We start from the raw sequence: 21,352 nt of genomic DNA, 5'->3' as shown, positions 1-21,352 counted from the left end.
CTTTTTGTGGGCAATATTTCATTTCAGTAATCATTTATTTCCTATGCATTTTATTGGGAAAATCAAAGAAAAAAATAAAATGTTTCCAATTCCATCACCTACAGGCTTAAAATAAAAAATGCTACTATAGATAAAAACCCACACATTTTATTTGCCCATTAGTCCTGGCTACTACAACACTAAAATCATGTCCCTAACACAATGTATGTTGTCAATATATTATTTGGAAATAAAGGTATATTTTTTTCTGTTTTGTGCTTTTTTTACCCTATCAATCATAACAAGCCCTTTTTGCTAAAATAATAGTAATGTATCCACATGACATACATATTTAAAAACTGAGGTCCTAAGGTAATTATTTACACTTTTTTAAATGATGTCCCTTTTTTTTAATTACAAGTGTCTTATTATGGCAACTATAGGACAGGAGAGAGGGGAAGAAGGTGTTAATTTATTTTTATTTAATCTATGTAATATAAAATGTAGTGTCAAATGTTTATTTTTTAATGGATTTTATTTTTACCACTAGATGTCTCCACAAATTTTATTCTGTGTGCTCTTAAAGTGGAATATAACCCAACATTTCATATTTGCTCTAAAACATTATTTACAGTACATTATATGCAACCAGCATTTATTTTTTACTAGACCAGCATTCGAAGGGTTACACACAGAGCTTGAAAGTTCAGTGCAGTGAAATGTGAACGCATCCGAAGTTGTAGATTATGTTATCTTGTATTTACTTAAATGTATCAAGTGAGGAATGTGACACACTCTCTAACTGTGGAGAAGCCGCTCGACACAGACAGAGAGTCAAATCATGTCTGCCTTCAATACATAATGAATAAAACCAGTTATTAATAAAATGCAAAGTCAGCTCACCAAGCAAAAAAACTACTTTTGGGAACCTATAATTTCGGAATGAATAATAATACTTATGCACAAATGCAAATATGATAACCATATGGCATATAAAAAGTAGGAAAACATGTTTTTATTGACTATTATGTCAGGGATTTAAACCGCTTTAACAGAGTTCAGAGCACAAAAGCAGTGTTTGTTACAGGAATGATCATTGGCTTCTCCATGAAGGAATGATCCTTCCCTTAAAGACATAGGCTCAGGGAAGACACATTGGCCTCGATTCATAAAAGTGCCTGCGAGCGGGGAAAGTCGAGCGGGGAAACACCGCTGTCGGTATTTCCGCCTTCAGGGTGGTAATTCATAAAAATGTTGCCTGTTGTGACAGGCGTGCGGAGATACTCCGCTGTAGGCAGGCGTTAGGCTGTCGGAAGACATGCGGAAGCCGGAGAAGCAGGCGGAATCCCTCCGTGCGGTGTTCTCTCTGCAGCTGCTTGGGAGGTCTGTCCCATTCACTGCAACGGATTCCGCACGCTTCTCGCCACATCAGAGGTAGCGGTAATACCCGTCCGCATACCGCTACCTCTAATTTTTATGAATTGTTACTTTTGCTGTGATAATCACCGCGCAAGGCGGTGATTTATCACTTTGCTCGCGAATGTCGGCTTTTCATGCGGAAAAGCCTTTATGAATACAGATCTTGCTGTGTGGTCGGTAAAGTGTGCCGTTTTCTGCATTCCCGCATGCGGGAATGCTTTATGAATCGAGGCCATTGTCCTTCGACAATCACACATGTTTCAGTCTCAATGGGTGTGAGCGGCGTGAGCGCACACATGCATGATGACGTCTGCACCAATAAAAGAGGCAAACAGGATATTTTAATGCATCCAGATTACAGTAAGTAGTTAATTGATATTTTGACAAAAAGGTAACATATATATTAATATTTAATAGAGTAAGATAATCCTATTTCTTTAAAACAGGGTGAACATCGGAATATTGATACAGACTGGCACAGCGCTTGTGGATGTACTCATTACATATGTGGTATTTCATTTCTTTTACTTCATGGTCAAGACCTCAAAACATAGTTACTATGGGGATGATTCACTAAAACATTTTAATCTTAACGTTTTCTAAAAGCACACATTAAGATTACAAATTTCGTAGTGACTTATGCAAATTGCGTAACCCAATATATGCATGTACCACTTACATTGCATGTTACTCAAGCAACATAAGCGCTGCATGCATATAGCGCATTACACAATTTGCTCAAGTCGCCATGTAAATTACGTGAATGCCGGTAATCTTAATGTGTGTAATATGCAAACATTAATATTAATGTTCTTTAATGAATAAACCCCTATATGAAGATTTACTGACATAAGACCTTTTCCCAAATTATTATTTTTTTCACTACAAATGTTTTATTATGTTAACTATGCGGGGCAGAGAAGAGGGGAAGGGGGTTAATTTATTTTTTATTTAATTTATGTAATATATTATCAGTAGCAGTAGATCATCATCCTGATTCAAAACGTCTTGCTATTATCAGTAGCCTACACCCAGATATGTAGACCGGTGACCTGTGATTTTGTTATTTAAAAAAACAACAACAACTTATAAATCGGATGTATTTAGTTGAGGTAAAACTTTTGCCCGTTTCCTCTTGTGTCAGCGGATACACATTTCTCGACAATGCTTTAATAAACAATAATCCTCTCTGACAGAAGAGCTGTACAGTGTTCCTGGGCTCATAGCTGTAATGCTTTGTGCCAGCTTCTGAGCAGTAATTTGGGAAAATGTAATGCATCAAAGTTCTTACAGCTTATGTCAGATTGGATGCACTCCTTAAAAGTATGGCCTTTCCGACTTCCTTCAAAATAAATACCGCTTGCCTGGCTAGACTGTTGTACTGATTCTCTACCCTTTAAGAGTCATACACATTAGATGCTCTTACAGAGTAAAAGACAGGACCTGTCATGTAAGGCTCTGTCTTAATGCTGCAGGATCAGAGGCTTTCAGAGTTAAAGTGACACTGAAGTGAAAAAAGTTATGATATAATGGCCCATATGCAATTCACTTTTTCACCTGAGTTTTCTCCTAGGAGATAATTTTTCATCTTCAAATTAAAATAACTTTTCATAATTTTGCAATTGAAAAAAGTAACAAAAAGTATTTGAAAAAGGAGTATCAAAATTATTTCGAGCATGTACTTGCTTGCTGGTGTTTTTAAAGGCATTTTATTGACAAGTTTTGAAATATCTCCTAGGAGAAAACTGAGGAGAAAAAGTTAATTTCATATGGGCCAAGGAGTTGTATGCATAGTACTGATAATTAATAGAACATTAGTAGCAAAGAAAATAGTCTCATAATTTATTTTTGAGATATATAGCTTTTTTTAAAATAACATTGCATAATTCTGTCATATTTGCAATTACAAGACACACTCTGTATTTTAAACTATAAAATAAGCAGATCTAATAATGCTTTCAACTTCCCTGCAGTAAAAATCTTATCGAAAACCTGTCTCTGACTGTTTCCTTGATGTATAAGTGCTCCAGAAAACAGCAACCCAAGTTGGGTTGGAGAGCTCAGAGAGCCTCTTTTGCATTGATAACTACTGCAGTTTCTTAACTCTTCCTGTACTGGAAACAATATTAGACTCATATCTGTGATACTAATGTTCTATTTCTTAACTGTAGTACACATACAAATCATTACATCATAAGATTTATTTCACATCAGATTCTCCTTAAAGGACCTCTGTAGCCAAAAATCTTACAATTCAAAATATATGTAAACATATACAATTAAGAAGTACATTTATTCCAGAGTAAAATGAGCCATAAATTACTTTTCTCCTATGTTGCTGTCACTTACTGTAGGTAGTAGAATTCTGACAGAACCGACAGGTTTTGGACTAGCCCATCTCCTCATGGGGGTTCACAGGGATTTCCTTATTTTCAAAATGTACTTAGTGAATGGCAGTTGCTCCATCCAACTGCCAAAAAAGTGTACAGTGAGCAGGGAGGCTGGCCAGTGTCTTTGTATAAGGGAGTGTCTTTATAAAGAATAAAGGTCATGCTGAGAATTCCCTATGGAGAGATGGACTAGCCCAAAATCTGTCGGTAATGTCAGATTTCTACTACTTACTGGAAATGCCAGCAACATAGTAGAGAAGAAATGTATGGCTCATTTTACTCAGGAAGAAACATACTTCTTATTTTTATGTTAAATGTTAAGATTTTCGCAACAGTTCCACTTTAGTAACTCAGCTGCTCATCTTTAATTGACTAGACAGTTGAAGCTCCACCCCCCCCCCCCCCCCCAGTGGCAAGACAGCAGTGGTCATTTTTCAAAAGTCTTATGAAGTGATTTGGCCACCCCCACCTGTGGTCCACCTCAACCAGCCACTAATTAGGCCACGGCTGCCAATCTGTCGGCGGGCACTGCAGGTGGGGCTGGCCAAAAGCTGTGGCCAACTTTTGAAGACAAAGCGCCATGGTGGCTTTTCTGGGGGGGGGGGGAGGGGGTAATTATTAACCCGAAGGCCTCCTGATCCTAGCTGCATGAAAACTGAGCCTTACATAACAGGCTCTGTCTTTTAAACTGTACTATTATTGTGATTACAAGTGAGGGGGAGGTTATAATGTAATAAAGTGGAGTCGAGAGAGGGGTAGAATGCAAACATGAAAACTTGACAGCAGTTTGAAAAGTGTAATTTGTCACTGTTTAGTATATGTTTGTCAGCAGAATACTCATGTATAAAATATGTTTGATCATTCTTTTTAGAGAAAGAAGAAGTGTGTGTATTTCAGGGAGTTACAGTACTGCGCCCCGGGCAGTCATTAGTTCAGTATTTGGATGGGGAGATGTGCTACACTGTGAAGTGCCTGAACGAGACGGATAACACAACTGGATTTCATGCCACTGAGACGATGGTGGTGAACTGTTCAGCACAATGCTCTCCTGTGAGTACTCATGCATCACAACTGTCACTTTGAGAAACTAAATTCTTTCAGGCTAACCAAATATGGATTTGGGTTTTTCAGTTCACACAGCCCTATACTGCTTGTTCTCTCAAAGCCTTATAAAGATCTTCTCTTCCATGTAGGCCAGGATTGCAGAACCAGCAAGCATAATAATACACATTGTAATCTAAATATAAACAATTCATAAAAATAACATCTTAGTAAAGTTTGACCTGTGCTTACGGGCAGTGGCAAAATACATTTCATGGGGCCCCAGCAAAACTTTGATGTGGCCCCCAATGTTCACACGCCTTCCATTGCCTCCCTTGGTGCCCTCCGCAACCTCGGGCCCATCTCACAATGGTCATAAACCAAGTGTGGCCATCATGATTTTCACACCCATAACAAGTGTAGCCACAAAAACACCTGATGTGAAGTATAGTCCCCTGTATTGGAGGAAGGGAAAGTTTGTAGTTAGGCCCCCCACAGCTCTGAGATTGCAAAAGCTGCTCCCCTGTGGTTACGCCCCTGTTTGAGGGTAGTATTGGGGAATACTGGACTGGTGCTAGTTTACGGGTTACAAGTAATACACTGTTTGGGGTGGATGGAAGGGAGTCATAGTGCTGAGTAAGGTAAACACTTGCATAGCATTAAGATAAAGTACACAATTTTAACAAATATTTCTTTCACAGAACCAGGTTTATATTCCATCTTCAGACAGTCAGATGTGTTGTGGGTCCTGCAAGAATGTTTCATGCACTTTCTACAGTGATAATGGTACAATGTCTGTATACGAGGTAAGCCTGCTCAATGCTTGTGCTCGGGCTTCACTTGCTATAGGAGTGAAGCATGAGTTGTGTTTTACCTTGGTATTGAGATAGGCAGGCGTATCAATTTGTAGACAGCGCTATACATGGAATAATAATAATGCCATAATGAACTACAAGTTGACTTGACTTCCTTGCATTACTCCAGGTCCCACAGGTTTTATTGATTTATATAGCGCCGACATCTTCCACAGCACTATACAGAGTATATTGTCTTGTCACAGCAAGGAGTTTTGAATCAGGATGATACCATTTATTGGATAACTTAGAGATGAATAAACAGTAAGCTTTCGGCTTATAAAAAGCCTTCGTCGGACTTGGTGCCTGACAAAAACTGAAAAACACAGCTTATATATACTGACGTACGGAGGAGAAACATTCTTTGGCAAACATAAATGTAATTAGATGCCTTATCTGTTACTTCAGGAGTATTTCCCAGGCATCCTGGCTAAATTGTATCACATCATTGTAAATGGTATCATCCTGATTCAAAACTCCTTGCTTTTACTGATGGCTAACACGGTACAACACTCTACTGCTTGTCTTGTCACTTAACTGTCCCTTAGAGGGGCTCATAATCTAATCCCTGCCATAGTCATATGTCTATATCGTGTAGTGTATATATCGTAGTCTAGGGCCAAATTAGGGGGAAGCTAATTAACTTACTCACATTTTTGGGAGTAAAACAGAGTGCCCAGAGGAAACCCACTCAGACACAGGGAGAACATACAATCTCTGTACAGATAGTGTCCTGGCTGTGATTCAAACCGGGGGCCCGGTGCTGCAAGGCGAGAGTGCTAACCTCTACGCCACTGTGCTGCCCTGCACTTGTGCTTTGGATCATTGTCATGTTGGAAGATCCAAGGGCAACCCATGTTCAGCCTTCATACCAATGAATGCATCTTATTCTACAATATTCTTTGGTAATACGCTACATTTATCTTGCCATCACTTTTCACTTGTGCTACTTTAGCTTGCACCCCCGTCTCCCAGAACATCAGAGATCCACCTCCATGCTTCCCAGAGGGAGGGTATACTTTTCGTTGTAGGGCTTACTGTGGTTTCTCCAAACATAACCTTTATGGTTGTGGCTAGAAAGTTAAATTTTGATGTCATCAATCCAAAAGGCTTTTTTGTTTTTAGATATGGAGTGGCATATTGTAAGTGGGCTGTGTTGTGGCGTTGGCACAGTAAAGGCTTTTTCTTTCCACTTGACCATGTAGCCCATAATTGTTCAAGTATTTCCTTATTGCTCATCTTCATATAGCAACACCACTAGCTTGCAGAGGAACATGCATTTCAGCTTAGCCTTATGGGTATTTTCTTGGCCTCTTAAGAAATGATTCTGGTAGTTGTGGCAAGTCTTTATTGGTCTGCCTGACTGTGCTTGGTAACAACAGAAACCATAACCATGAAGATTTCATTTTTCAGCACGACCTGGCACCTGCTCACAGTGCCAAAACCACTGGTAAATGGTTTACTGACCATGGTATTACTGTGCTCAATTGGCCTGCCAACTCTCCTGACCTGAACCCCATAGAGAATCTGTGGGATATTGTGAAGGGAAAGTTGAGAGACGCAAGACCCAACACTCTGGATGAGCTTAAGGCCGCTATCAAAGCATCCTGGGCCTCCATAACACCTGAGCAGTGCCACAGGCTGATTGCCTCCATGCCACGCCGCATTGAAGCAGTCATTTCTGCAAAAGGATTCCTGACCAAGTATTGAGTGCATAATTGAACATAATTATTTGAAGGTTGACTTTTAAAAAAAAAACAACACTTTTCTTTTATTAGTCGGATGAAATATGCTAATTTTCTTAGATAGGAAATTTGGGTTTTCATGAGCTATATGCCAAAATCATCAATATTAAAACAATAAAAGGCTTGAACTACTTCAGTTGTGTGTATTTGAATCTAGAATATATGAAAGTCTAATGTTTATAAGTACATTACAGAACATAATGAACTTTATCACAATATGCAAATTTTTTGAGAAGATCCTGTATATCTTTTTTTTTTTTTATCAAAGACATGTAGCACAATATTATATTGTTATATATATTAAATATATATATTATATATGAAAAATTATACAATATTATATTTGGACAAAAATGTAAATAGAAATTTTACTTTATTTTAAAAATGTTAGCACAGAAAGTTAAAAAAATCATTTTTTTGACAAAATTCATGTCTTTTTTGATGAATATAAAAAAACTAAAAATCACAGCAGCAATCAAATAGCACCAAAAGAAAGCTGTATTAGTGACAAGAAAAGGAGGTAAATTCATTTAAGTGGTAGGTTGTATGACCGAGCAATAAACCGTTAAAGCTGCAGTGGTCTGAATGGAAAAAAAGTGTCTGGTCCTTAAGGGGTTTTAAGACTGCAGTCCTTAAAGTGGACCCAAATTAAAAATACAAGATTTTAGGAATAAAATCTATTTTCTAAATTATAATAATAAATAGCAGCCTTTTTTCAGCTGCATGATGACGAACATAAAATATTTTACATTTATTGGAGGAACCCCTCCCTTTCTTTCAAATTGCCGGGATTTTTCCGGCAAACTGGTGGAGAAGGGTGAAAAGCATGCACTGAAATGATCATAGGTTTGAAGGAGTGTTTATTTATCTTTGAATGTGTCAGAGTGGTGCAACTAAATATTTTTAATTGAAAAAATGTTTGGTTTGGGTCCGCTTTAAGTGGTTAAGAATGTAAATCAGGGGCCCATATGCAATTAACTTTTCTCCTCAGTTTTATTTTTTTTCATCTTGTATTTAACCACTTCAGCCTACAGGGTTGAGAATTTTTTACATCTGAGCAACTTTCACCTCCCATTCATTTGCCAATAACATTATCACTACTCATCACAATGAATTGATCTATATCTTGTTTTTTCCGCCACCAATTAGGCTTTCTGTGGGTGGTACATTTTGCTAAGAGCCACTTTACTGTAAATGATTTTAACAGGAAGAATAAGAAAAAAATGGAAAAAATTCATTATTTCTCAGTTTTCAGCCATTATAGTTTTAAAATAATACATGCCTCCATAATTAAAACTCACGTATTGTATTTGCCCATATGTCCCGGGTATTACACCGTTAAAATTATGTCCCTATCACAATGTATGGCGACAATATTTTATTTGGAAATAAAGGTGTATTTTTTCAATTTGCGTCCATCACTATTTAGAAGCCCATCATTTAATAAATCATTTTGATATACTCCTTTGACATGAATATTTAAAAAGTTTAGACCCTTAGGTAACTATTTATGTTTTTTTTTTTATTGTAATTTTTTATTTTATTTTTTATTAAAACTTGTATGTGGGTATTTTTTGGTGTGGGAGGTAAACAGGGGATTTTACATGGGTAAAAATGTATTTATTGAATGTAAAGGGATTTTTGGTGTAGTTTGCTATTTGGCCACAAGATGGCCACAGTCAAAAATTCCTGGGAGCGATCGATCTCGCTCCCAGGAAGAAGATAGAAGCAGGGGAACTTTTTGATCTCAGAAAAGCCGCAGCGTCTGAAGAGACGCTGTCGGCTTTTCTCCGGGGGGGGAGAGGGGGGGGGTCCGATCAGTGAAAGGGATTTATAATTCCTTTTATTGATCGTTGGGCTAACAGCCCCCAGTGGAAGCACGCACGGGGCCGCGCGCAGAGTGCGCGCAGCCTAACTGGACGAAAATTTTGTCCAGTTAGGCTGAAGTGGTTAAAACACAATTTCAGCACTTTGCAATTGAAAAAGTACCACAGAGTAGGTGTAAAGGTACTATCAAACATATTTTGAGTAATTTCTTACTTGTTGGTGGTTTGAAAGGTATGTTATTAACAAGTTAGTATTAAAAGGTTAGTTATTAACAAGGAGAAAACTCCGGAGGAAAAGATAAAAACTGTATATGGGCCAGGGTGAGGTATGATTTTACAATGGGCATGCATTGACTTAATTATTTATAAATGAATAGTGTAAAAATAATCCATTTTGCTGATTATGTACACTATATTTGGGTAAGAATGGTGTATTCCTAACTTTTCACACCTAAATAATTGATGACATTAATGAAATGCATTTGGTTTTATGCTTATGGTTTCTGACAGTCTTGTGTGTTGCTGGCTGTGGCCCAATGCATTGTGGTATGTAATGTGTCTGTTGTGCAAATAGAGACTTCTTGGTGGCATAAGATAATGTCCTATCTTCAAATGCTATTCATTCCGGTATCAGAATGCCAATGACAAAGGCTGATTTATTTTTTAGGTGGGCGACTCATGGATTTCTAACTGTACAAAGTACGAGTGTACAAAGACTGCAGTAGGTGCCATGGTACTGGGATCTAGTGTTGTCTGCCCCCCTTTTAATGGCAGTGAATGTCTAAAGGTTTGTGTTGTCAGTGATAAATGCATGTGTGCTATACGATGCAAAATACCCTTAAAGTTCATGTACTCAGCAAAATATCCTATGTGCATTGGTCATGCTACACACATACATATTTTGATGGACTTATTTTCTCAAGTATGTTTTACTGTTACATTCTACAATCCTATATATTAATTACCGTGTCGCTGCATCGAGCAGTTATGCAGCGTCCCTGTGTCCCTGTTATTTTGTTACTGCGCATATGCGCAGTAACGAACAGATGGATGGGACCAGGGAGCGAGGTGGGCGGGCGGGCGGTTGCATGCGTAGTGACTGGCAGCATCAGTGGTGGTAAAAAAAGACATAGAGCCCGTTTTTGAACGGGCTTAGATCTACTGGTAGGAGAAATAAAGAGTTACAGTGACTTAGAAAAGGGGCCCAGTTTCAACGAGCAGCCTCCATCTTCTGGGTCACCAAACTCATGCTTGATTTCAGTCTCATGGATTCCTTTCTCATCACTCTATGACTGGAGAGAATAAACAAACAAGAAATGACACATACATATTGTAAAAGGGGTTCTCCACAAGCTATATTTGATTATAGGGGAGTGTTGTAATAAAACACATCTTTTGGCAGGGTGTTATCAAAACTATCAGATAGATACAATTAACAAATCCACTATGCAGTTTTTAATGCCAGTCCATAAAGGACTTACGAGGCGAAACGCCGAAAAAAAGTTAATCACTTGCCTCATCTGTTAAGGCACAGAGGACGCCGTCCGCGCCCTCCGTGCCGATCCGCCGGGTTCCCCGCTTATTAGCCCCCCGGGCCGGCTGCCGACCCCACAGCCCGGGTCGGGCTCTCTTGCCTCTCCCAAGATGGCCGCATCCTTTGCCCGCGGCTGCGCAGTCCGCATAGCCGCGAGTGCGGCTGCGCAGCTCTAGGGCCAACCCCTCCGTTCCACGCTACGTAGCGTGGATCGGAGGGGTTAGCCCTAGAGCTGCGCAGCCGCACTCGCGGCTATGCGGACTGCGCAGCCGCGGGCAAAGGATGCGGCCATCTTGGGAGCCTTAACAGATGAGGCAAGTGATTAACTTTTTTTCGGCGTTTCGCCTCGTAAGTCCTTTAAGTCTGTATATGGTCAAGGCCTGGCTACTGGAAGCATTTTAAAACAGAATTTTCTACAAGTTTGCCATAAGATTAAATTGTGCTAAGTTAGCTATCCACTAGATTTAAACATTTTCATCCCTAGCAGAACAGCTATAAAATTATGTTCCTCACCCAAATTTCTTCTTGAAAATTATGAGTTAACATGGGCCAGAAGGAAACTTGCACAATATTCACTCTATACCATATTGCTTAGCTATACAAAACACTGAAGAAGACCATCTTACATCTGCTGTGCTGGTCTTCATTTATAAAGTGGCAACCATCTCCTCTTTGCCTTTGTATATTACTACAGCCGATTGCTGTGAAGCACACTTAGGTTCAAGGTAGTCTCAGAACTCCATCAGAGACTGTCTACTGAACCTGCCAATTAAACTCTAAATGTTCATATTACACTATTTATGGGTGGGTGGATAAAAGGGAGTCATAGTGCTGTTGAGTTGGTTAACAAATGGTATCAACTTAAAGTGTACCTGAAACTAAGTGTAAAACCAGTTTTATACATGAATGGGGCTTCCTCTAGCCTCCTTCATGCTGATCCATCCCTCACCATCCTCCTCCGCCGCTTCATTCCTCCACAATTTGGCCTGGTAATTTGGCCAGTAATGGAAGGTGCAGTAGGGCAGTGCGTGCTCCCCCATCACGTTCCCATGGTCAGGAGCACTCTGCACCTGTGCACCAGTAATGCACAGGTGCAAAACTTTCCCAGAGATAGGAGTACTTAGGGGCATGTGCACGTTGGCCGGGCCATGCATGCACAATAAGCCCTGACTCCCGAAGTTACCGGGCCAGATTGCGGAGGAACGAGGCGGCGAGGGATGAATCAGTGTGAATGGGGCTAGAGGAAGCCCCACGTAAGAATAAAACTGTTTTTATATTTAGTCTCAGGTTTACTTTAGCTCTAAGGTTCAAACAGTGGTGTAGAGTTGTGCCCATGTTCACTTATCTAACAACATGGGGACATCTTACAATGGGGAATACAGGAAACTATAATCTTGTAGAATTGAGTTAATTTCTATGTGAATTTAGGAAGATACAAAGTCAAAAACTGAAAAGGGTTAGAAGAAACCATAGATCACATTTCTTTCTGAATGTCTCTCATTTGGAAAATAGCATTGTTGAAATGTCTTCTATATTTTGGTGAAAAGGTTTTTGAATGCAGCTTGCAACATAAACAATTTATATTAATCTTTAACCTCTCTAGCGGTAACCCTAAATCGGCTTAGGGTGGAAAAAAGAAGCCAGGAGTGGTAATCCCGAGCCTGACTTGGGGTAGCTGCCAGTAGGTCTATGCAGAGCGTCGTGGGCGTTTCAACTCACCTCACCCGGCATCCAGAAGCTGGAAGCCATTCTCCTTCTGGTCCTTAGAGTCTCTGGATCCCTCTGGTGAGATCCCCGTTTGTTGTCATGACGACGGACGGCAAACTCGCTTCAGGATTACAGAGCCACCCGAAGGACAGAAGGAAAATTGCAGTGCTGGATCCCAGGTAGGTGAGTAAGTGCAGTGGATGACGCAGATCTCTCTGCGGTATGATGTTTCCCTGGTTTTAGGGTCTGAAAGCGTTTGAAAAATATTACCAGTTTTAGACCCTAAAATCTGGAAGTAATCCTACCGCCAGGGAGGTTAATCATTTATGACTAAAGGAGCTGAGCACATTATTTTTTGATTTGTATTTTCATTTTGTTTTAGAATGGAGGATCTATACAGACGTATAACGATGGCTGCTGCAAGATATGTAAGTGCTCTAAGCTGCATTCTGTGCTAGTTTCTGCTTTGTTTTGGAGAGCTGTGGTTCATTTAACTCACCTGCTGGGTCATAAGGAAAGGAAAAAGCATGCATTGGTCACCCCAATCATGTTATACTTCTTTAACCACTAGCACTCACGGGCCCTGCTTCTTTGTGGCTTACTACCTGGTGAATGATTTTAACCCCCTCATACTTCTGGAGTATAACTTTAGTTTACCTAGCACGCAAATAATAAAAGATGGATAATATTTTCTTAATATGTAAATCCAACTGTACTACTAATGTGAAAACAAATTTGTAATCAGTAATGCCAAACTCTTTTAAATTTTTTTTTTTACATGTGTAGTGTTTACAGGGAAAATAATTTTCAGTAGTATTTTCCATATAAAGACAGTCAGAGAACTGATAGTCTTTATATTGGTGTCAAATTGGGGTACCCTATAAATGCAAAATAAGTTTCCCAAGCACTTAGTCCAATGGCCCTTGGTGCTGTTTAATCACTCAAGCAGTTAGTTGAGTCTTTGCTCTGGTGCATGCTTGGCAAGACAGAGTCTGCAGTACTGTGCAGACTCTCTTGCAAAAGCATTTATGTCTGTCAATGGATCCCCCTAGGTGACTCCTCTCTCTGTGCATTATGACCCCTTTCTTGTATGACATTAACTCATTAGCAACTTTAATAGAGTTATCTTGTTTGAGATAAAATCACTGCTTTTGACCTCACTTGGCAGAACTCATTGTGCTGTATTGCTTTGGAATGCTTTGATCTCTCTCTACTTGCAGAAAATATAGAAACTGAAAGCAGAAGTCCTCTGTTATTGTCTAACACTGCCCCCTAGTGACAAGTGGCCATAAATACACATTACAGCAGTACTAATTAGAAGCAGGGAAATGTAACAAATAAATAAAAAAGTGCTAAAATAAATTGCCCTGCAGCGCTTGAAAACCTCTTAATAAATTGGATGTTAAAGGGGTAACAAGAACTGGGTGCACTTTGCACTTGGAGCTTGTGTACATTTGTGTTAATGCCCTTATTCTCCCTTCTTTGCATGGCTGACTTTTATATTAAGGAAAATAATAATATATATGCACTTTAAATTAATGTATGAAAACACCGTCATTTGTGTAGCAGGAAAAATGAAAATACCTCCAGGAGTGGGTCACAGGTCCTCAGACCCTGACTGAAATCAGGCAATTTCTCTTTCCCACTACACTCTCTGGAAGCATAAATCCAGAGCAGCATCCCATAAATTGGATCACATACACCAAAAGTTATTGCTATAGGGTACATGGTTTGTTTGCACATGAAGCCAGGACAAAAGCTGCTGGGGGTACATTGAAACCAAAACAAACAATGGAAGGTAAGTATTAGTGTGATTAGTTGAGGTTAGATATTGAGATTAGTGTTAGGGTAGGAGGACGTTAGAATTAGTTGTTAGGAGGTTAGGCTTAAGTATCAGGAAGGGGCAGGAGAGAGGATAAGGTTAGGCAACAGGAGGGAGTTAATGTTAGAAGGTTCGGATTATGCATCAAGAACAGGTTAACATTACTGCAGGATGTTAAGGTTGGGCGTCAAGAAAGGGTTGCCTTTTTTGGGTCTGGGTAAGGGTTAGACATCAAGTGGATGTGTACTTTACAGGGTGGGGTGAGGGTGATGAGTGTTAAAAATCAAAAAAGGATATTACATTAGGGGGTAGATAGGGTTTAGCATACAACAGAGACATGCAGTGATACACAGATAAAGGAAGTTCATACTGTACTGATACTCACACCAATCCATACATACTATAAACCCAAGCTACCCCAGTAACATGGTAACACTTCTGACACAGTCCCTATTATGGAGCAGGTACAGATTTGATTGCATTCTCTCCTGCTTCTACACCTCCATGGTGACTGACAGCCTATCCATTGCTTGTCACTCAGTATGTAATTCTGGCAATGGCAGGGTTTTGGGCCTGTCTAAATGATGTAGATGCTGTCACTGAGGGTACCTTAAAGCCTACCTGAGATATGATTCTGAGTGGTGGGGACTCTGGGGAGGTGGTGCAGTGTGTGGAAACTGCAGGCTGTTGGCACTAAGGAGTTGCCTACCTGTGATCAGAGCCGGATTAAGGCTAAATGGGGCCCTAAGCAAAGTAACTGATTTGGGCCCCCCCATCATGTCGTAATAGAATCCAAAGATGCAGCTACACAGCAACATGCCGCACACACCGGGGCAGCCGAGCTACTGGTTGCTATGGGCAACAGCCCGCTTTCCTCTGTGGGTGCACAATGCAGGGAATAGCAGCGGCAAAATCCAGAGTGAGAGATGAATGGCTGGGACATTTGCACTCAGCGGCTGGGGCACCCCTGTGAAGAGGGCGCAAGATATCATAGCAGCAGCACTTTCCCCTGCATCTCCAGCCTGGCAATAGCAGAAAGCTCTGGACACCGCCAAACCGGAAGCCATTCCCCAGACAGAATTACATAACTCCCCGTACCATCGAACAACCGATTTCCTCCCAAACTAGACAGCCACCATGCAGCCTCCATCCCAGTGAATACGATAGTTCACCAGAGAAGGCAGCCGCAGCGGGGGAGAATGACAGCACCAGATGACTCACATTCACCTATTGCGATCCAAGCAATAGAGGTCCCGTCATCCGGAGCCCATCTGTCTCCTCTAGAGTGCTGTCGCTCTGTTACTACTACTACTTCCTACTTCCTGTCTGATCTGAGAATCAGGAAGTTCAGAGCGAGCGGCTGCACTGTAGAAGAGACAGATGGGTTTCAGATGATGGGATCTCTATCGCTTGGATCATTGATAGGTGAGTGAGCGTTTGCCATCTGCTGCTATCATTCTTGCTGCAGCTGTGGTTCTCTGTGGAAAGGGAGGGAGGAGTGGGCAGCGGCAGAGCGCACAGTAGCAGGAGGGGGACCTAGGAGGAGAGCCTGGCTCTGAAGACAATCAGCAGCACACGGCATCATTTAACAAGACAAGACAAATAACATTTATATTGCGCTTTTCTCCTGACGGACTCAAAGCGCCAGAGCTGCAGCCACTAGGACGCACCCTATAGGCAGTAGCAGTGTTAGAGAGACTTGCCTAAGGTCTCCTACTGAATAGGTGCTGGCTTACTGAACAGGCAGAGCCGAGATTCGAACCCTGATCTCCTGTGTCAGAGGCAGAGCCCTTAAAGGGACTCCGAGCAGTGCCTGTGGGTATGCCTTTAAGCATACCCACAACTAATTAATTACATCCTCACACCTACCAGCATGATGTTTGTAATTATATCCCCCTGGGTTCCTTATATTTCATTGCATTGTGCTGAATCGAGCTGCCGACTTTGGAGAAAAGTCGTCCTGTGTAATACAATGTAACTATGGAAAGATGCATATCATTTTGAAGCTCTCTTTCTCCTCTTTTCAATGATAGATAAACTGCCACCCTACGTCTTTTAGTTTTCGCTATTTTCGTCGAAATTGCCATGGCCGTGATTTCGATCGCGAAAATAGCGAAAACTAAAAGGCATAGGGTGGCGGTTTATATACCATTGGAAAGAGGAGAAAGAGAGCTTTAAAATGATATGCATCTTTCCATAGTTACTGCACTGCTCAGAGTCCCTTTAACCATTATACCATCCAGCCACCGCTGACAGGATGGCTGGTTTATGTGCTGATGGGGCCCCTTTGACTCTGAATGGGGCCCCAAGCGACTGCTTTTGTTGCCTGGTTGGTAATCCGGCCCTGCCTGTGATCCACTGTGACAGGTACTTTCTATTTTGAATTGCAAAAAAAACAATGTTTTTTTTCCAAATTTAGTTTACATTAAAGTTGCATTTCTGTGTAAAATACGGTCATAAAAATAAAATTTATGGCAAACGTAATTTCCCATTAAGCTCAGTTGGCATATTTGGGCAGCACCAATCAGCTGTTGCTGAATTATGTCTAGTGATTAACCTCTTGCCGACCGCGTCACGCCAGTAGGCGTGGCCGCGGCGGCAGCCCCAGGACCGCCTAACGCCAATTGGCGTAAAGTCCTGGGGCTCTGTTTTGCAGGAGATCGCGCGCAGGCTGCGCGCGCATCTCCTGCTTGGGGGGCGGAGCTCCGCCCCGCCTTCAGTCTCCGAGCGGCTATTGCCGCTCGGGAGACTGTTAGACGGCGTAATCGCCGTCTATTTACTCTGTGCAGCGCTGCGATCAGCAGCAGCGCTGCACTGGGGACAGCCGTGTGACACGGCTGTCCCCCTGGGGGACAAGAGAGCGATCGGCTCTCATAGGCAGAAGCCTATGACAGCCGATCGCCGTAATTGGGCGGCTGTGGGGAGGGAGGGAGCGAGGGAGGGAAGGGATTTAAAGGAAGAGGGTTTTTTTTTTAAAAGGGCAACACAAATATTTATTAAAAAATAAATAAACATGGGGGGAGCGATCAGACCCCACCAACAGAGAGCTCTGTTGGTGGGGAGAAAAGGGGGGGGGGAATCACTCGTGTGCTATGTTGTGCGGCCCTGCAGCTTGGCCTTAAAGCTGCAGTGGCCTTTTAAACTAAAAATTGCCTGGTCACTAGGGGGGTTTAGCCCTGCAGTCCTCAAGAGGTTAAGTCCCAATCCCTATAGGCAATAGCTATAGTGCATGTGTACAAACTTTAACTGTTAAAACAGGACAGTTTTCTGCTTTTAAAGTTGTCAGTAAAACTAGCAGGTTAACACAAATAAACATTATTTTGTAAATGTTCACATTTGTAATTTATACAAAATAAAACAAATAAAAATAAAAATCAGCAAACATCATAAGTAAAATAAATACAGTAAATTACACTGTTTTCTCTCTCTTTTATCATGTATTCATAGCACAGACATCATCTGCAGTGATTTACAGAGGACATGGAACAATTCATGCCCCTTTTTGTCTTACAATATACCGTATTTTTCGGAATATAAGACGCTCCGGCATATAAGACGCACCTAGGTTTAGAGGGCAAAAATCAGGAAAAAAACAAAAAACTAAACCTATGTGCGTCTATACTGCAGGGGCGTCTTATGGACATTTATCCCCCCCAAAAAATTTCTAAGCTACTCTATCTACACTACACTGCTCAGTTACACTACACTATGCCCTATTTCCCCACCAGTTACACTACAATACACTATACAGCAATACACTACACTACACTTAAACTAAACTACACTGCACTGCACTGCACTAAACTACAATTAACTACACTAAACTACACTCCAATTAACTGCACTACACTAAAATACAGTCCAATTAACTACACTATAATACACTACAATACACTTTCATACATTACCTGATCCTGCAGCCGCGATCCTCCCCCCGGCTGTCGGCGATCCTCTTCAGCATCCTCCTTTCATCCTGGGTCCCGCAGCGTGTTCCTCTTCAGTGGCAGCGGTAGGCAGGGACACCGTCCGCCTACCGCTGTGCAGAGCCGCCGGGGTCCGCTGGGCCATCTCCATAAACACTGCCAGGGTCCGCTGGGCATCTGCATAATCGCCGCTGGAGTCCGCTGGGTCATCTGCAATAGCCGCTGAAGGAGGATGCTGAAGAGGATCGCCGACAGCCGTGGGGAGGATCGCGGCTGCAGGATCAGGTAATGTATAGCGGCGGTTCAGCTTCCCTGCACACTCTGCATTGATTTTTTGGTATCTTTAGAATATAAGACACACCCACTTTTCTCCCCAAAATTTGGAGGAGAAAAAGTGCGTCTTATATTCCGAAAAATACGGTAATCCTTATTATGTTCTAATTCACTGCTTTAGTCTAAGCCAAATTTATGAGGAAAGGAAACTAATTGACTTTCAAGTATGTTTTGGGGATTTGGGAGAAAACTGGAGGGAACGCATACAAATGTGAGAGCACATCAACTCCATTCAGATAGTTTCCAAGCTTTGGACCTAGGGCCCTAGTGTTTCAAGGTGGAAGTGCGAACAATTTAGCAACTGTAATGCCCAGTATAAAAGTGGAAATACAAGATTCAACCAAATTGCTTGATTTTCATTTTTTTCGACAAATATTAATTTGTTATACATATCTGATCAGATGTATTGGCAAAATACAAACAGGTATTTCATTTTTTTGCTTATTTTTTAAAAACCTTCAGAAAAATTGATCATATGTATAAGGTATATTGGTTAGATGTTTCAAACCAGAAAAATTGAATATTGTATGGCCACCCTAAGGGCTGGTGCACACTATGCAATTTTCCCATGAGATCATTGAGAAATTTCCCATCGCTCGATAATTTTGCCCATGTCTGATCTGCTTCCAATTGAGAAAGGTATCAATATTGTGGAGTATTCATCTCAAAATCGATCTCTTTCTCAATCGGAAGCAGACTCGGAAATGCTGGAAATTGTTTAATGACGAGAAATTTCCTGTTGAGCTGATGAGAAAATTGCATGGTGTGTACCAGTCATAAGATATGATGTCCAGCCAATCACTAGTCTAGCTGGCCCTTTTTAAACACTGACCTTTAAAGAGAAACTCCGACCAAGAATTGAACTTTATCCCAATCAGTAGCTGATACCCCCTTTTACATGAGAAATCTATTCCTTTTCACAAACAGACCATCAGGGGGCGCTGTATGGCTGATATTGTGGTGAAACCCCTCCTACAAAGAAATTCTGAGTACGTACTCCTGACAGTTTCCTGTCTGTGAACCCTGTTGCATTCTGGAAAATAGCTGTTTACAGCTGTTTCCAACTGCCAAAACAGCAAGCAGCAGCTACATCACTTGCCAGCAGTAAAAATGTCACCATTTGATAAATGTCAGAATATAAATCAGGGATTTAAAATATTTTACAATGGGCAAACACTAACTAAATCATTTATACATAATTATTGTAAAAATGAAGCACTTTTTTTTATTACATTATTTTCACTGGAGTTCCTCTTTGAGCACAAAAAATATCTAATGAGTAATCTCGTACATAGCAGGGAAAATTGGCTGTCCCTGATTAATTTAAGTTTAATGTGTCTTTTCTCATTTAAATTACATAGTTTGTTATTTACATGATAGGTAATGAAAAGGATATATAGGATAACTCATGAGACATTTGTGCATGTGAGTCTTGATAGGTATGTGGGATGAACCCACACAAACATGGGGAGAACATAGAAAGTCCATGCAAATAGTGTCCAGGCCAGGCATTGAACCTAAGAATCTACTGCTAATCACTGAACCACCATGCTGCCCAATAGATCTGAGCAAACTGCAACACCTTATTAAAATCAATGTAAAGGCAAGCAACATGGACTAATGTAAACAATTAACCTTCTCATGCAGTAACTAATAATTTGATCTGAATTTTTACCCAAAATGATTATTCAAGCAAAACATCCATCAATTTTGTAATTAAATCAGGTTTTCTTCTTTGCTTTTCTTTAACCACTTGAGGACCCACCCTTTACCCCCCCTTAAGGACCAGCGCTGGTTTGATTGATCTGTGCTGGGTGGGCTCTGCAGCCCCCAGCACAGATCAGGGTGCAGGCAGGGAGATCAGATTGCCCCCCTTTTTTCCCCCCTATGGGGATGATGTGCAGGGGGGGTCTGATCTCTCCTGCCTGCTGTGGGTGGCGGGGGGGGGGGCACCTCAAAGCCCCCCTCCGCGGCGAAATTCCCCCCTCCCTCTCCTACCTGCTGCCTCCCCTGGAGATCCGGGCTGCACAGGACGCTATCCGTCCTGTGCAGCCAGTGACAGGACGTCCCCTGTCACATGGCGGCGATCCCCGGCCGCTGATTGGCCGGGGATCGCCGATCTGCCTTACGGCGCTGCTGCGCAGCAGCGCCGTACAAATGTAAACAAAGCAGATTATTTCCGCTTGTGTTTACATCTAGCCTGCGAGCCGCCATCGGCGGCCCGCAGGCTATTCACGGAGCCCCCCGCCGTGATTTGACAGGAAGCAGCCGCTCGTACGAGCGGCTGCTTCCTGATTAATTAGGCTGCAGCTGGCGACGCAGTACTGCGTCGCTGGTCCTGCAGCTGCCACTTTGCCGACGCACGTTATGAGTGTGCGGTCGGCAAGTGGTTAAAGATAGCATTTTTAATGCACTTTATTTACTAACAATATTCTTCTTTCCGTCATTAGCATCTCTCTTAGTCATTTACTTTATCTTTGTTTTGGATTTATTCAATTTTTATTTCAAAACACAGTAACAATGTTTGTATTTCCAGCATGACTTTCTACTTTATATCAATACTATTATTTAAAATCTTGGTTCTGGCAGTCAGTTAGTTATACTATCAATACAGTGAAGAAAACTTAACACACCCTACTCTAACTACAATTACATTGTTTAGTATAAAGCATTAACATGAAATGCCAGCCAAAAGGTTTTCTGTTTAGCCTTGGCTTGTGTGGCTGTTTAGCTTCCTAGATTTAGTACCTCTTGTTATGTTATTGTCATCTTTGTTTCA

General features: G+C 41.3%; 1 protein-coding gene across 3 annotated transcripts in view; it reads left to right on the top strand.

Annotated features, from left to right (window-relative positions):
* Positions 1-21,352, top strand: part of OTOGL (otogelin like) — a 197,941-nt gene that overhangs the window by 167,071 nt on the left and 9,518 nt on the right. For 2 of the 3 annotated variants that reach the window (XM_068276877.1, XM_068276876.1), the window contains exons 51-55: positions 1,845-1,908; positions 4,660-4,838; positions 5,531-5,635; positions 9,922-10,041; positions 12,878-12,923. In XM_068276877.1, coding sequence (XP_068132978.1) covers positions 1,845-1,908; positions 4,660-4,838; positions 5,531-5,635; positions 9,922-10,041; positions 12,878-12,923 — 514 coding nt within the window. Of the gene's footprint in view, positions 1-1,844; positions 1,909-4,659; positions 4,839-5,530; positions 5,636-9,921; positions 10,042-12,877; positions 12,924-21,352 lie in introns of those variants that run through there. The other variant, XM_068276878.1, reaches the window with a different exon arrangement.

Source organism: Hyperolius riggenbachi, chromosome 3 (genome assembly GCF_040937935.1).
Source record: "Hyperolius riggenbachi isolate aHypRig1 chromosome 3, aHypRig1.pri, whole genome shotgun sequence".
Classification (NCBI taxonomy): domain Eukaryota; kingdom Metazoa; phylum Chordata; class Amphibia; order Anura; family Hyperoliidae; genus Hyperolius; species Hyperolius riggenbachi.
Note: the sequence above shows the minus strand (reverse complement) of the source record. Positions and strands in the feature narration are given on the sequence as shown.